The 14,864-nt window shown below is 42.4% G+C and overlaps 1 protein-coding gene across 1 annotated transcript in view; it reads left to right on the top strand.

Moving 5' to 3' along the window:
• The window catches only part of LOC137278701 (protein turtle-like), a 40,169-nt gene that overhangs the window by 12,125 nt on the left and 13,180 nt on the right, over nucleotides 1–14,864 (top strand). The window contains exons 3-8 of the mRNA XM_067811246.1: nucleotides 433–708; nucleotides 8,247–8,522; nucleotides 8,728–9,015; nucleotides 11,624–11,914; nucleotides 12,908–13,198; nucleotides 13,922–14,017. Of these exons, the coding sequence (XP_067667347.1) occupies nucleotides 433–708; nucleotides 8,247–8,522; nucleotides 8,728–9,015; nucleotides 11,624–11,914; nucleotides 12,908–13,198; nucleotides 13,922–14,017 (1,518 nt within the window). The remainder of the gene's footprint in view (nucleotides 1–432; nucleotides 709–8,246; nucleotides 8,523–8,727; nucleotides 9,016–11,623; nucleotides 11,915–12,907; nucleotides 13,199–13,921; nucleotides 14,018–14,864) is intronic.

Raw genomic sequence — 14,864 nt, 5'->3', positions numbered from 1 at the left:
AAGAATAGTCCCTGCAACTTGCATTCTTCCAACACAATTAATCCAATCTATATCAAGGTCTCATAGTTCCGTAACCACTTTAGATTCATCAGGTAAATGTAAATATGTTACTGGTATAGATATTTGTTCATCCTTGATCAAACAGCCCTTATTGCATAATAGCTGTGTATAATAGAAGGGGTCTGAGTCCTCGCACAACGAGGACTTTGCACGGAAGGTGTGAAAAAAGGAAATTTTGAAACTATCTATACATTTGTGAAAATGCACTTTCAAACAACTTACAGGAATATAGAGATATTTTATCTAATGTGACGCATACGTGAAGATCCTCCGACGTTTATTGTACACGCCACGTCCTGTACTACTTTCCCAGTGTGCTCAGACATATCACATTTTGTTTTCTGATTCATATTGATTGAAATGTTATTCCAGATCCCCCAACAGTTGAAATACACACAGTGACGCCATGTTCCGGGTTTACGTTCCTGGTCAGCGAGTCCAATGTGGCTCTCAACTGTTCAGTCAAGGGAGCAAACCCTGCACCAACCTCCTTCACATGGTACCATGAAGATGTCACCCTGCAGAACGGACCCAGTCCGATCTACACCATCAGTCGTGTGACTAGATCCACTGGGGGTCATTACAGATGTACGGCAGATAATGGCATTCATCCACCAGGAGAGTATGGCGTACAAGTCGACGTCCACTGTAAGTACTGGGTGTAGATTCATCAGCTGCCACTGTGTGCCAATCGAACAGGGTTACATACTACTAACAGGAGAAAACCTGCTTAGTTATAAACATTTCCTTGACGGATATGAGCCAGAATCAATGGTTCCATCTTCGGCCACTTCATACTCACAATTGAACAGACTTCAAAAGATTCTTCTTGGCTATCTTAAAATTAGCAACGTTAAACTTATTCTCGTTACGACATGGCTGTGGCATTGCCGATGTGATGTTAAATATTTACTGACTGACTGACTGACTGACTCACTCACTCACTCACTCACTCACTGGAAACAGCTGAACAAAGACGGAGACTATTGTGATGCGGGTTATGTGAGTTCATTTAGCTAGTGATGGTTTTGGATTGAAAACTGAACGAAATAAACCTAATCTTTGTCTTCGCCTTTGTCCCTTTGATAATATGTGTAACATGATAACTTTCTTGTTAGCTTGTCATTTTGACTGAAGGGGCAAATCCAGTCAAACAGGCTCTCTGAGAAACCCTAAATACTGAAGACTAACACCGCCGGTGCTCATGTGCAGTCACGGTTTATCAACCTCCTGTATTCTGCTATCACGTTGGCCAGATCTTTGTTACGGTATTTAAATCTGGTGTAAACCATGGACGCTTAATGAGCCTGTTACGATGTAAACTTTAATGTAAAAAAACGCAAATACTTGCAGCAAAATGTAATTAACTTGAAGTAAATTGTAATAAAACTAATGGAAATTGTAATAATTTTAGTTGCGGTAAAATATTGACGTAAATTGTAAAAACAGTTGTAACCACTCGTGTGTGATCTACGCGTGTGTTTGATTTCCGTTGCAGTTCACACCCCAAATAAGCTCGTTAGGGTTCTGAATCAAGAAAGAAAGGTGACAGCAAGAATCTGAGGGTTTATTCGTCCTGATACATAATCGATAAAAAATCTGTAACTGTCCTCTTTATCTTGTCTTTTCGCAAACATCTGTTGATGTTTTAAAATGCATACATATAAGGTAGGGGTCGGGTGGGATGAGGTTGGGTGGGTTTCTAACGGGTATACCTAACACACATGAATGTGGAGTCGGAGGGGTGTATGGGTGTTCTAGAAGGTATATCTACGAGGAACATTCAACATGCAGCTGTTTTTTATGCTTTATTTTACCACATATCTGTGAGTCTCAGGCAATTTGTTTTTGCTATGCTCCAGCCTCACGATCGCTGTTTTGTATGTTGGCTTGTGACTCAAGCAAAACGTAAACTCTGCAATAAAATGCATCACAAACGCCAGGAAACAAAGTATGCAACCAAAAGTTTGTATGTTTGAGATCGATAGAAGTCCCCTAGGATCAAACGTAGACATTATACTGCACAAAAACCAATTTGAAACTACAACAATTACTGCTTGTTAAAGTGGCTCCCCCTTCATGTTTACTGAAAGAACTAGTTTTGGGGACACTATCCACCCCCTTATCATCATAGGGACAAAACTTATCCTAATGCTATCACAAAGACATGATGTTAAGGGTTCAACCTAATTACTGAATGTAGCACACGTGTCAATAAACTGTATATCTGAACACAATGTCTTGGAAAAATTAGAATGAAAGTGTCCTTAAAACCAGTCCCCGTCTAATTGTAATTGAAACAATCGAAATTGTGAATGTTGGTGATGGCGGGAAGTCATCCAGTACTGTGTTGAACATATTTTATATGGTATTACCTGAGGACCATTATTCAAGAGGTACCGATATAGTGCAGCGGTAATGAGTCTGCCTATCACGATGGAGGCCTGGGTCCGGGGAGGCACGTAGGTTCGAGTCCCGACATGGGCATATTTAAGTAGTATCCATGGACAAGCTACTTAGATCGACATTGTGTCAGTTCACCAAGCTGTAAAATCAAACACGCGAGGAAACGCTGGCATTGTGAGTGTTTAGTTCACTGCCCCCCACAGGCAGTATGACTGTGTACCTTCAGTGTTACAGGTTTGGATAAAGCACAAGCATTAAATGAATATTTTGTATCTGCTTCAAATTTTAATAATGGGGGCAAGTCTTTGCCATCTGTTAGCCAGAAAATGTTGTGATAACCAAATGTCATTTTAACCGTAAAAGAAGTATCTGATATGATGAAGCTGTCCACCAGCAGACAAATCTTGTAGACCTCATAGTATCAACATGAGCGTGTTACAACGACTTTGTACGTATATAGCTGAACCTCCTGGTCTGGTGTATAGTGAGTGAGTGACTTTAGTTTTACGCCGCACACAGCAATATTCCATCTATATGGCGGCGGTCTGTAAATAATCGAGTCTGGACCAGACAATCCAGTGATCAACAGCATGAGCATCGATCTGCGCAATTGGGAACCGATTACATGTGTCAACCAGGTCAGTGAGCCTGACCACCCGATCCCATTAGTCGCCTCTTACGACAATCACAGTAGCCTTTTTTGGCAAGCATGGGTTGCGGAAGGCCTATTCTACTCCGGGACCTTCACGGGTGGTTTGTTGTATAATATATCACTGTGTGGCTGTATTTCCTACAATATGGAAAGCGGGTAAATGTTACTCCTATTTTGAAAGAACGAGATACAATTAATTTCCTCCTAGCTAGTTACAGACCTGTTAGTTTATAATCCATCCTTGGGAAAATCCTTGAAAGAATAACGGTAAAGCATTCGCACGGCCACTCCCATGAACATGCCCTTTTACGCATATTCCAGTGGGGTGTTACTGCTAGTCATTCTACTACATCTCAGGAAAGAAATGTATCACAGTACATGCTCAGTTCCTGGATAATCACCACCTGTGCTGTATGCTATTTTGTGATATTTTTTGTAGGGCTTGGCACAACAGTTTATTGCACAATTTAGAAAACTATGGAATTCGTGGAAACGCACTCAGTGAGTGAAGTAACTGTCTCTGATAGACGACAATGTGTCTGTTAATGGAACATTATTAAAACGTCCTACCCAGAAATATTCTGTCAAGCATGCATGAAATGTATGCTAGACCTATCACAGAATATACTTCTGAGGTCTGGGATAATACATGTCCCGCAGATAGTTGTGATAAACTGTAAATTGCCCAGCTTTAAAGCAGGAAACATTGTAACTGGTCTGCCATTATTCCCTTCAAGAGCTAGTTTGTACAGTGAAACTGGTTGGTTACCTTTATAAACTTTGGACAATTTATAAAATTATTAACATACAAACTTCTGATTATCTTATGGACTTATTTACACCATCAACTCATTTCTCCATACAATTTGCGCAACAAGTCTTATTTAGCTATTCCAAAGATCCACAGTTCTACTTTTACATATAATTGGGAATTTTATGGAATAGTGATTCCTACACACAAACATTTACCAATGTACCAATTTGATTTCCATTTTTCAAATGAAAATTATCTTAAAAATGACAAAATTCCTAAAGAATTCCTGTTTGGTGAAACGAAGATGAATATTCCACACACTAAGTTAAGACATTCGTGTAGATCCAATCTTCTTGGTGTCAATGTATTTGGAAGTAAATCTTGCCCATGTGTTGCTGTTGTGGAAGATGCCAATCGCTTCCTTTCTAAAATGTCCAAAGTCAGCTGCCAGTTTTATTTGATGCATTCCTAAAACTTAGCTTAGATATAAACTCCTTTCTATGTTAGTCTGCAACAAACTATACATGAAAATATTTTAGTCAAGTGCATAAAATTCATTGTACGTAGTAATCGTTTTAATGAATTGGCAACACATTATGTATGTAGCGTACTTTAAGGCATAGAGGCGTTATGGTGCTGGTTCCATCGGTTATGTCTAGCAAGCTTTAAGACAACGATGGTGTTATTGCGGTGGTTCCATCGGTGATATCTAGCATACTTTAAGACAAAGATGGTGTTATGGTGCTGGTTCCATCGGTTATATCTAGCAAGCTTTAAGACATAGATGGTGTTATGGTGGTGGTTCCATCGGTTATATCCAGCATACTGTAAGACATAGATGGTGTTATGGTGCTGGTTCCATCGGTTATATCTAGCAAGCTTTAAGACATAGATGGTGTTATGGTGGTGGTTCCATCGGTTATATCCAGCATACTGTAAGACATAGATGGTGTTATGGTGCTGGTTCCATCGGTTATATCTAGCAAGCTTTAAGACATAGATGGTGTTATGGTGCTGGTTCCATCGGTTATATCCAGCATACTGTAAGACATAGATGGTGTTATGGTGCTGGTTCCATCGGTTATATCTAGCAAGCTTTAAGACATAGATGGTGTCATGATGGTGGTTCCATCGGTTATATCTAGCAAGCTTTAAGACATAGATGGTGTTATGGTGCTGGTTCCATCGGTTATATCTAGCAAGCTTTAAGACATAGATGGTGTTATGGTGCTGGTTCCATCGGTTATATCCAGCATACTGTAAGACATAGATGGTGTTATGGTGCTGGTTCCATCGGTTATATCTAGCAAGCTTTAAGACATAGATGGTGTCATGATGGTGGTTCCATCAGTTATATCTAGCAAGCTTTAAGACATAGATGGTGTTATGGTGCTGGTTCCATCGGTTATATCCAGCATACTGTAAGACATAGATGATGTTATGGTGCTGGTTCCATCGGTTATATCTAGCAAGCTTTAAGACATAGATGGTGTCATGATGGTGGTTCCATCGGTTATATCTAGCAAGCTTTAAGACATAGATGGTGTTATGGTGCTGGTTCCATCGGTTATATCTAGCAAGCTTTAAGACATAGATGGTGTTATGGTGCTGGTTCCATCGGTTATATCCAGCATACTGTAAGACATAGATGGTGTTATGGTGCTGGTTCCATCGGTTATATCTAGCAAGCTTTAAGACATAGATGGTGTCATGATGGTGGTTCCATCGGTTATATCTAGCAAGCTTTAAGACATAGATGGTGTTATGGTGCTGGTTCCATCGGTTATATCTAGCAAGCTTTAAGACATAGATGGTGTTATGGTGCTGGTTCCATCGGTTATATCCAGCATACTGTAAGACATAGATGGTGTTATGGTGCTGGTTCCATCGGTTATATCTAGCAAGCTTTAAGACATAGATGGTGTCATGATGGTGGTTCCATCGGTTATATCTAGCAAGCTTTAAGACATAGATGGTGTTATGGTGCTGGTTCCATCGGTTATATCTAGCAAGCTTTAAGACATAGATGGTGTTATGGTGCTGGTTCCATCGGTTATATCTAGCAAGCTTTAAGACATAGATGGTGTTATGGTGCTGGTTCCATCGGTTATATCCAGCATACTGTAAGACATAGATGGTGTTATGGTGCTGGTTCCATCGGTTATATCCAGCATACTGTAAGACATAGATGGTGTTATGGTGCTGGTTCCATCGGTTATATCTAGCAAGCTTTAAGACATAGATGGTGTTATGGTGCTGGTTCCATCGGTTATATCTAGCAAGCTTTAAGACATAGATGGTGTTATGGTGCTGGTTCCATCGGTTATATCTAGCAAGCTTTAAGACATAGATGGTGTTATGATGGTGGTTCCATCGGTTATATCTAGCAAGCTTTAAGACATAGATGGTGTTATGGTGGTGGTTCCATCGGTTATATCTAGCAAGCTTTAAGACATAGATGGTGTCATGATGGTGGTTCCATCGGTTATATCTAGCAAGCTTTAAGACATAGATGGTGTCATGATGGTGGTTCCATCGGTTATATCTAGCAAGCTTTAAGACATAGATGGTGTTATGGTGCTGGTTCCATCGGTTATATCTAGCAAGCTTTAAGACATAGATGGTGTTATGGTGCTGGTTCCATCGGTTATATCCAGCATACTGTAAGACATAGATGGTGTTATGGTGCTGGTTCCATCGGTTATATCTAGCAAGCTTTAAGACATAGATGGTGTCATGATGGTGGTTCCATCGGTTATATCTAGCAAGCTTTAAGACATAGATGGTGTCATGATGGTGGTTCCATCGGTTATATCTAGCAAGCTTTAAGACATAGATGGTGTTATGGTGCTGGTTCCATCGGTTATATCTAGCAAGCTTTAAGACATAGATGGTGTCATGATGGTGGTTCCATCGGTTATATCTAGCAAGCTTTAAGACATAGATGGTGTTATGGTGGTGGTTCCATCGGTTATATCTAGCAAGCTTTAAGACATAGATGGTGTTATGGTGCTGGTTCCATCGGTTATATCTAGCAAGCTTTAAGACATAGATGGTGTTATGGTGCTGGTTCCATCGGTTATATCTAGCAAGCTTTAAGACATAGATGGTGTTATGGTGCTGGTTCCATCGGTTATATCTAGCAAGCTTTAAGACATAGATGGTGTTATGATGGTGGTTCCATCGGTTATATCTAGCAAGCTTTAAGACATAGATGGTGTCATGATGGTGGTTCCATCGGTTATATCTAGCAAGCTTTAAGACATAGATGGTGTTATGGTGCTGGTTCCATCGGTTATATCTAGCAAGCTTTAAGACATAGATGGTGTCATGATGGTGGTTCCATCGGTTATATCTAGCAAGCTTTAAGACATAGATGGTGTTATGGTGCTGGTTCCATCGGTTATATCTAGCAAGCTTTAAGACATAGATGGTGTTATGGTGCTGGTTCCATCGGTTATATCCAGCATACTGTAAGACATAGATGGTGTTATGGTGCTGGTTCCATCGGTTATATCTAGCAAGCTTTAAGACATAGATGGTGTCATGATGGTGGTTCCATCGGTTATATCTAGCAAGCTTTAAGACATAGATGGTGTCATGATGGTGGTTCCATCGGTTATATCTAGCAAGCTTTAAGACATAGATGGTGTTATGGTGCTGGTTCCATCGGTTATATCCAGCATACTGTAAGACATAGATGGTGTTATGGTGCTGGTTCCATCGGTTATATCCAGCATACTGTAAGACATAGATGGTGTTATGGTGCTGGTTCCATCGGTTATATCTAGCAAGCTTTAAGACATAGATGGTGTCATGATGGTGGTTCCATCGGTTATATCTAGCAAGCTTTAAGACATAGATGGTGTCATGATGGTGGTTCCATCGGTTATATCTAGCAAGCTTTAAGACATAGATGGTGTTATGGTGCTGGTTCCATCGGTTATATCCAGCAAGCTTTAAGACATAGATGGTGTCATGATGGTGGTTCCATCGGTTATATCTAGCAAGCTTTAAGACATAGATGGTGTTTTGGTGCTGGTTCCATCGGTTATATCCAGCATACTGTAAGACATAGATGGCGTCATGGTGTTGGTTCTAACGGTTATATCTCAAATATATGTAGCGGGGGGGGGGGGGCTAAGGGGAACATCTAACATACAACAATAATTACCTTTCCTGCATTTATATGATCCATGTTTTCGAATCTTTTAGCAGGAGCTAAAATAGATCTGGCAAGATGTTTTTAATGAACTTCCTCCTTTAAGCCTGAAAATCTTTTAATATAGTAGAATGATCATTTGTCATTTATCAAAAAAGTAGTGAGTCTGTGCATTTTTGTTATAGATTTCTAAAATTATGGGCACATTTCAGTTCCACCAATCATGTCCGGTAATAATACTAAGATAGTGGTGAACGAAACAGAAGACGTGAGTATCAGTTGTCAGCCGGAAGCAAACCCGGAGGTGACGTCAGTAGTCTGGACGAAGAAAGGTGCAAGGGTCTCTGACACTGGGACTCTTTATCTGAGCAACATACAGCATGATGATGCAGGAGAATATATGTGTACAGCCACCAACGAGGTTACATCCTGCTCGGGAGGAACACACAGAGAAAGCTCATCTTTATATGTAACACTGGAGGTGCAATGTAAGTTACAATGTGTATGTGAAGGTAGAACACAGTGATACTATGTGCAGTGATAACAGCTATGAGGTAGTAATTACACAATGCCCCCCTTACACAACTGTAAGTCTGACGCATCATTGCTTGAGTCTGTCCATTAGAGTATTGTATATCGATGATAGTCTGCTTTATTGACGAAATTATACATAGGTATACGGGGGTGTTTTAGATGCGCCTCAAGTGGAATATTTTGGTGTGACGTCTGGGACCAGAACCACGACGGTAACGGAACACGACAACGTCACTCTACAGTGTGACGTGAGAAGTAACCCCGCCTCATCCATTGAGATCAGGAACAAGACGCACAGTATAGGAAGTAGCAAAGGCGTCAACTCTGGCCGCCAGACTCTCACCACGATGCTGCTAAATGTGTCCTGTCTGGAAGGGGGAAATTACTTCTGCGCTGCTGGCAACTTGCACGGAGGTGCTTCACAGACTCTCCAGTTACAAGTTAGTTGTACGTATCATTCATGAAGGTCTTCTATCCTCAATGTTATCTTGTATTGTACATCAAAACACATGGATGTACTGAACACGTCATAGTAAAATTGAATGTGTTTGTATCGAAAACAAATGGATGTGGTTTTGTTCAAAGTGTGGGGACCCGTGATAATCCACAGTTTATAAATAAAGTACCCTGAGTGTACCCTGTTAGGACTCAGTACCCCATACTACAACTCGTTTTAAAGGCTTGTAATTCTTGCAAGTCTGATGTTTCCCTCAAATTTGCCATGACTTTCTCACTTCATCTGTTGGTGAGCTTATATAATAATGTTCTGAATAGCGACACCATCTATAGGCCAGCATCAGTGATACTATTGTGAGCCGCGACACTATCTGTAGGGCAGCTTCAGTGATACTATTGTGAGCGGCGACTCTATCTGTAGGCCGGCATCAGTGATACTATTGTGAGCGGCGACACTATCTGTAGGCCAGCATCAGTGATTCTATTGTGAGCGGCGACACTATCTGTAGGCCAGCATCAGTGATACTATTGTGAGCGGCGACACTATCTGTAGGCCAGCATCAGTGATACTATTGTGAGCGGCGACACTATCTGTAGGCCAGCATCAGTGATACTATTGTGAGCAGCGTGACTATCTGTAGGCCAGCTTCAGTGATACTATTGTGAGCCGCGACACTATCTGTAGGCCAGCATCAGTGATACTATTGTGAGCGGCGACACTATCTGTAGGCCAGCATCAGTGATACTATTGTGAGCGGCGACACTATCTGTAGGCCAGCATCAGTGATACTATTGTGAGCGGCGACACTATCTGTAGGCCAGCATCAGTGATACTATTGTGAGCGGCGACACTATCTGTAGGCCAGCATCAGTGATACTATTGTGAGCGGCGACACTATCTGTAGGCCAGCATCAGTGATACTATTGTGAGCGGCGACACTATCTGTAGGCCAGCTTCAGTGATACTATTGTGAGCGGCGACACTATCTGTAGGCCAGCATCAGTGATACTATTGTGAGCAGCGTGACTATCTGTAGGCCAGCATCAGTGATACTATTGTGAGCGGCGACACTATCTGTAGGCCAGCATCAGTGATACTATTGTGAGCGGCGACACTATCTGTAGGCCAGCATCAGTGATACTATTGTGAGCAGCGTGACTATCTGTAGGCCAGCTTCAGTGATACTATTGTGAGCGGCGACACTATCTGTAGGCCAGCATCAGTGATACTATTGTGAGCGGCGACACTATCTGTAGGCCAGCATCAGTGATACTATTGTGAGCGGCGACACTATCTGTAGGCCAGCATCAGTGATACTATTGTGAGCGGCGACACTATCTGTAGGCCAGCATCAGTGATACTATTGTGAGCGGCGACACTATCTGTAGGCCAGCTTCAATGATACTATTGTGAGCGGCGACACTATCTGTAGGCCAGCATCAGTGATACTATTGTGAGCAGCGTGACTATCTGTAGGCCAGCATCAGTGATACTATTGTGAGCAGCGTGACTATCTGTAGGCCAGCTTCAGTGATACTATTGTGAGCGGCGACACTATCTGTAGGCCAGCATCAGTGATACTATTGTGAGCGGCGACACTATCTGTAGGCCAGCATCAGTGATACTATTGTGAGCGGCGACACTATCTGTAGGCCAGCATCAGTGATACTATTGTGAGCGGCGACACTATCTGTAGGCCAGCATCAGTGATACTATTGTGAGCGGCGACACTATCTGTAGGCCAGCTTCAGTGATACTATTGTGAGCGGCGACACTATCTGTAGGCCAGCATCAGTGATACTATTGTGAGCAGCGTGACTATCTGTAGGCCAGCATCAGTGATACTATTGTGAGCGGCGACACTATCTGTAGGCCAGCATCAGTGATACTATTGTGAGCCGCGACACTATCTGTAGGCCAGCATCAGTGATACTATTGTGAGCAGCGTGACTATCTGTAGGCCAGCTTCAGTGATACTATTGTGAGCGGCGACACTATCTGTAGGCCAGCATCAGTGATACTATTGTGAGCGGCGACACTATCTGTAGGCCAGCATCAGTGATACTATTGTGAGCGGCGACACTATCTGTAGGCCAGCATCAGTGATACTATTGTGAGCGGCGACACTATCTGTAGGCCAGCATCAGTGATACTATTGTGAACGGCGACACTATCTGTAGGCCAGCATCAATGATACTGTGCTGAGAGGCGATACTCTCTGTAGGCCATATTCATTGATACTGTTATAACGACACCATCTATAGGCCAGCTTCGGTGATATTGTTCTGAGCAGCGACACCATCTGTAGGCCAACACTGATTCTTATTCATCCATATTATTTTTCTGCACTATTTTGCCTTATACGAGTACACCTCCTGGAGTCTATTTCGAGGAATGGTCGAGATTGGTTGTTCTGAGGCGCTGAGTTCCTCAAAATAACAGTAACAAATGTTTTCGTGAATACTGGTCCTCAGAGATGTATTCTATCATAAGATCTGTTTGATTTCACAAATGTGGAAAGCAATGTTGCATTAGGTTCATTGTTACATGTGAATATTTTCTGTGTATGTTATATGTCCGCCTGTATTGTTTATTCAGGTGTTCCAAGGCGAGATTTATCTTCATCTGACGAACTGGTGTTTACCTCGAATCTACACGAAAATGTCACTCTTAGTTTGACTGTCATAGCTTTCCCGAAGCCAACCTTCACGTGGAGAAAAAATGCAAATGGAAGACCAATCAGTACTACTGAGGCCACCACTGACGGTGTCCGTGTTACAGGAAGTGTGACCATAGTTGATGTCAAACAAGAGGACTATATCAATTACACTGTCCATGTTAGCAATGCAGAAGGCACACTAGATCTGGAGATATCGCTGGTTCCTAAATGTTAGTAACTTTCCTAATACGCCACTTCTTCCGATGTCAGAGTGATATGTAGCTATAGCTGAGTGTTTGATTGGAGCATATGTTTGTGAAAAGTATGTAGTACACAATTGAGAAAAGCCACAATGTAACTTATATTTGGCTGAAAATGTAACACTGTCGGACAACAAGGCATCATGCGGTACCGTAGCCCAGTGGTGAAAGCGTTCGCTCGTCCCACCGAAGACAAGGTTCGATTCTTATTTCTGATGTCCCCTTCATGATTTGGCACGAATATTTCTAGAAGCGGCGTAAAGGCATACTCAGACTCATTAATCCAATATGACAACAGACATTAAGTAAATCATTATCTATCATATCTCCCGTGTTTCACAGCCCGGCAATAGACAGATAGCCTCAGACATTAAGTAAATCATTATCTATCATACCTCCCGTGTTTCACAGCCCGGCAATAGACAGATAGCCTCAGACATTAAGTAAATCATTATCTATCATACCTCCCGTGTTTCACAGCCCGGCAATAGACAGATAGCCTCAGACATTAAGTAAATCATTATCTATCATATCTCCCGTGTTTCACAGCCCGGCAATAGACAGATAGCCTCAGACATTAAGTAAATCATTATCTATCATATCTCCCGTGTTTCACAGCCCGGCAATAGACAGATAGCCTCAGACATTATGTAAATCATTATCTATCATATCTCCCGTGTTTCACAGCCCGGCAATAGACAAATAGCCTCAGACATTAAGTAAATCACTATCTATCATATCTCCCGTGTTTCACAGCCCGGCAATAGATAGATAGCCTCAGACATTAAGTAAGTCATTATCTATCATATTTCCCGTGTTTCACAGCTCGGCAGTAGACAGATAGCCTCAGACATTAAGTAAATCATTATCTATCATATTTCCCGTGTTTCACAGCTCGGCAGTAGACAGATAGCCTCAGACATTAAGTAAATCATTATCTCTCATATTTCCTGTGTTTCACAGCCCGGCCTCACCTACCAAGCAATCTGACGGCAGTGAACATCCGTCTACGCTCAGTCACTCTGAGATGGGAGAAGGGTTTCAACGGTGGCGCCACACAGAGCTTCACCATACTGTACAGGCAATCTGGCGGAGAGTGGACCACACATCCAGCAAGGCCAACAGAGGACAACACCCTCCAACTGGACATTGATGGCCTGGAGCCCGGAACAGTCTACGAATTTCGTATTAATGCACAGAATGAATACGGCGCTAGTGACTACACAGATACCATCACCGTGAGGACAGAGTCAGGTGAGAACACGACAGTGTCCTATTGCCGGAGTACCCTTAGATGGGAGTAAATTCAATGAGCGGCGACACCATCTGTCGGCCAGCTTCCATGATGTTTTTCTGCGTAACGACATAATCCGTTGGTCAGATTCAACGATACTGTTCCTGTGCACGTTTCTCGTGTTTAGCCTTCACAAACATGTTTTTCACCTTGAACATTTAACCTCAGTTATCGTTTTCGTATTTACCTTCGTCTAACAATATCTCTTGTTTCACTGTTTGAAGAGTTATATTTCACTCTTGCTTTTCACATATCGTCATTGATCAGTCATGTTATCATTTTATGTCAAATACCCATTTAGTCGGAGTCGTGAAAACATTTTTTTGTGTATTTATTCGTTTTACCTGCATTACAGAAATGTGTTTGTTTTGTTGTTTAACGCCACACGCAACAGTATTCTAGATATATAACGCTGATCATTAAACATTCGAGTCTAGACCACACAATCCAGTGATGGACACCATGAGAGCCAGTATATACTAACATGCATCAACCAGGTCAGCGAGCCTTGCCATCTGATCCCATCAGCTGCCTTATCTTGGCTGCTCGGGACAGATTCCTGCCCGTATGTTACAGCAAGGACATTTTCATGCAAGCAAGAGTTGTAAGTGATAGGGTTTAATGGCTGTTGATTGTTCAGTAATGACCAGTGGCAGAGTGAATAATGCTTACTGTGTTCGCAGCGAGCCCTACAGGCGTGCCTGTCTATGTTGTGGTCATCGCGAGTGTGACGTCAGCACTCCTCACAGCGGCATTGTACAAGGCAGTGATGGTTGGATGTAAGTGTTTCACATACACAGCACTGTAGTGAGTAATGCTCCTACTATATCAATTCAGAAACATTTTTGTCTTCTAGTAAGTTTCTTAATTTCTTCGGATTTCGATTAGTTTCTTATTACTTCGTTTAATGTCTCACTACTTCAAGATTCATGCAAAAAACCTGACTTTCAAACATGCTTTGGTTTGCGTGGATTACATCAGTTAGCTCCTCATTGCATCAGTTGTTAATAAAGTTTCAAAGGAAAGTTGAATAGTGACTTCAGAAATAAGTTGTTTTAGTGCAGTAAAAAGATGGCTCTACACAAACATTAATAAAGACACAGTAACTGATAATAAAGAAACCCGGTCAGCCAGCGCTCCTCCTGCACGTGCTACACGGAACTCAATGTTGCTCACGGCTGCCAAGCTATGGCCACTTTCGCCAAGGATTCAGGAATGGAGCAAGGCGAGGAGTCTCTGTATAGGGCATTTGGAGCTGTAGCATGGTGGCAGGTGGACACCTCCCCCATCCAGTCACCTTTTCATGGACACCTCCACCCAAGGATGGGACGCTCACTTGGTGTCAGACCAAACGGCAGGTACCTGGTCGGCAGACCAGAAGGTCTAGCACATCAGTGTGCTGGAGTTGGACGCCATCTGGCTTGCCATCTTCCACTGGTCCATTTCCCTCAGCCATCAGATCTTACTGGTCCTCACGGACCGTCAAGGCTGGACAAGAGCCACTCCTTTCCTAGCCACTCCGCCTGTTCGAACTGGTAGACAGATTCCACCTGAGTATCCGTGCAGTTCACATTCCAGGAGCAAGAACGTCCTGGCAGATACTCTCTATTGGCCGGACGCGCCTCA

The sequence above is a fragment of the Haliotis asinina genome, chromosome 1, assembly GCF_037392515.1.
Source record: "Haliotis asinina isolate JCU_RB_2024 chromosome 1, JCU_Hal_asi_v2, whole genome shotgun sequence".
NCBI classification, from domain to species: Eukaryota; Metazoa; Mollusca; class Gastropoda; order Lepetellida; family Haliotidae; genus Haliotis; species Haliotis asinina.
The sequence above is the reverse complement of the archived record's forward strand: the minus strand, read 5'-3'. Positions and strand labels throughout refer to the sequence as shown.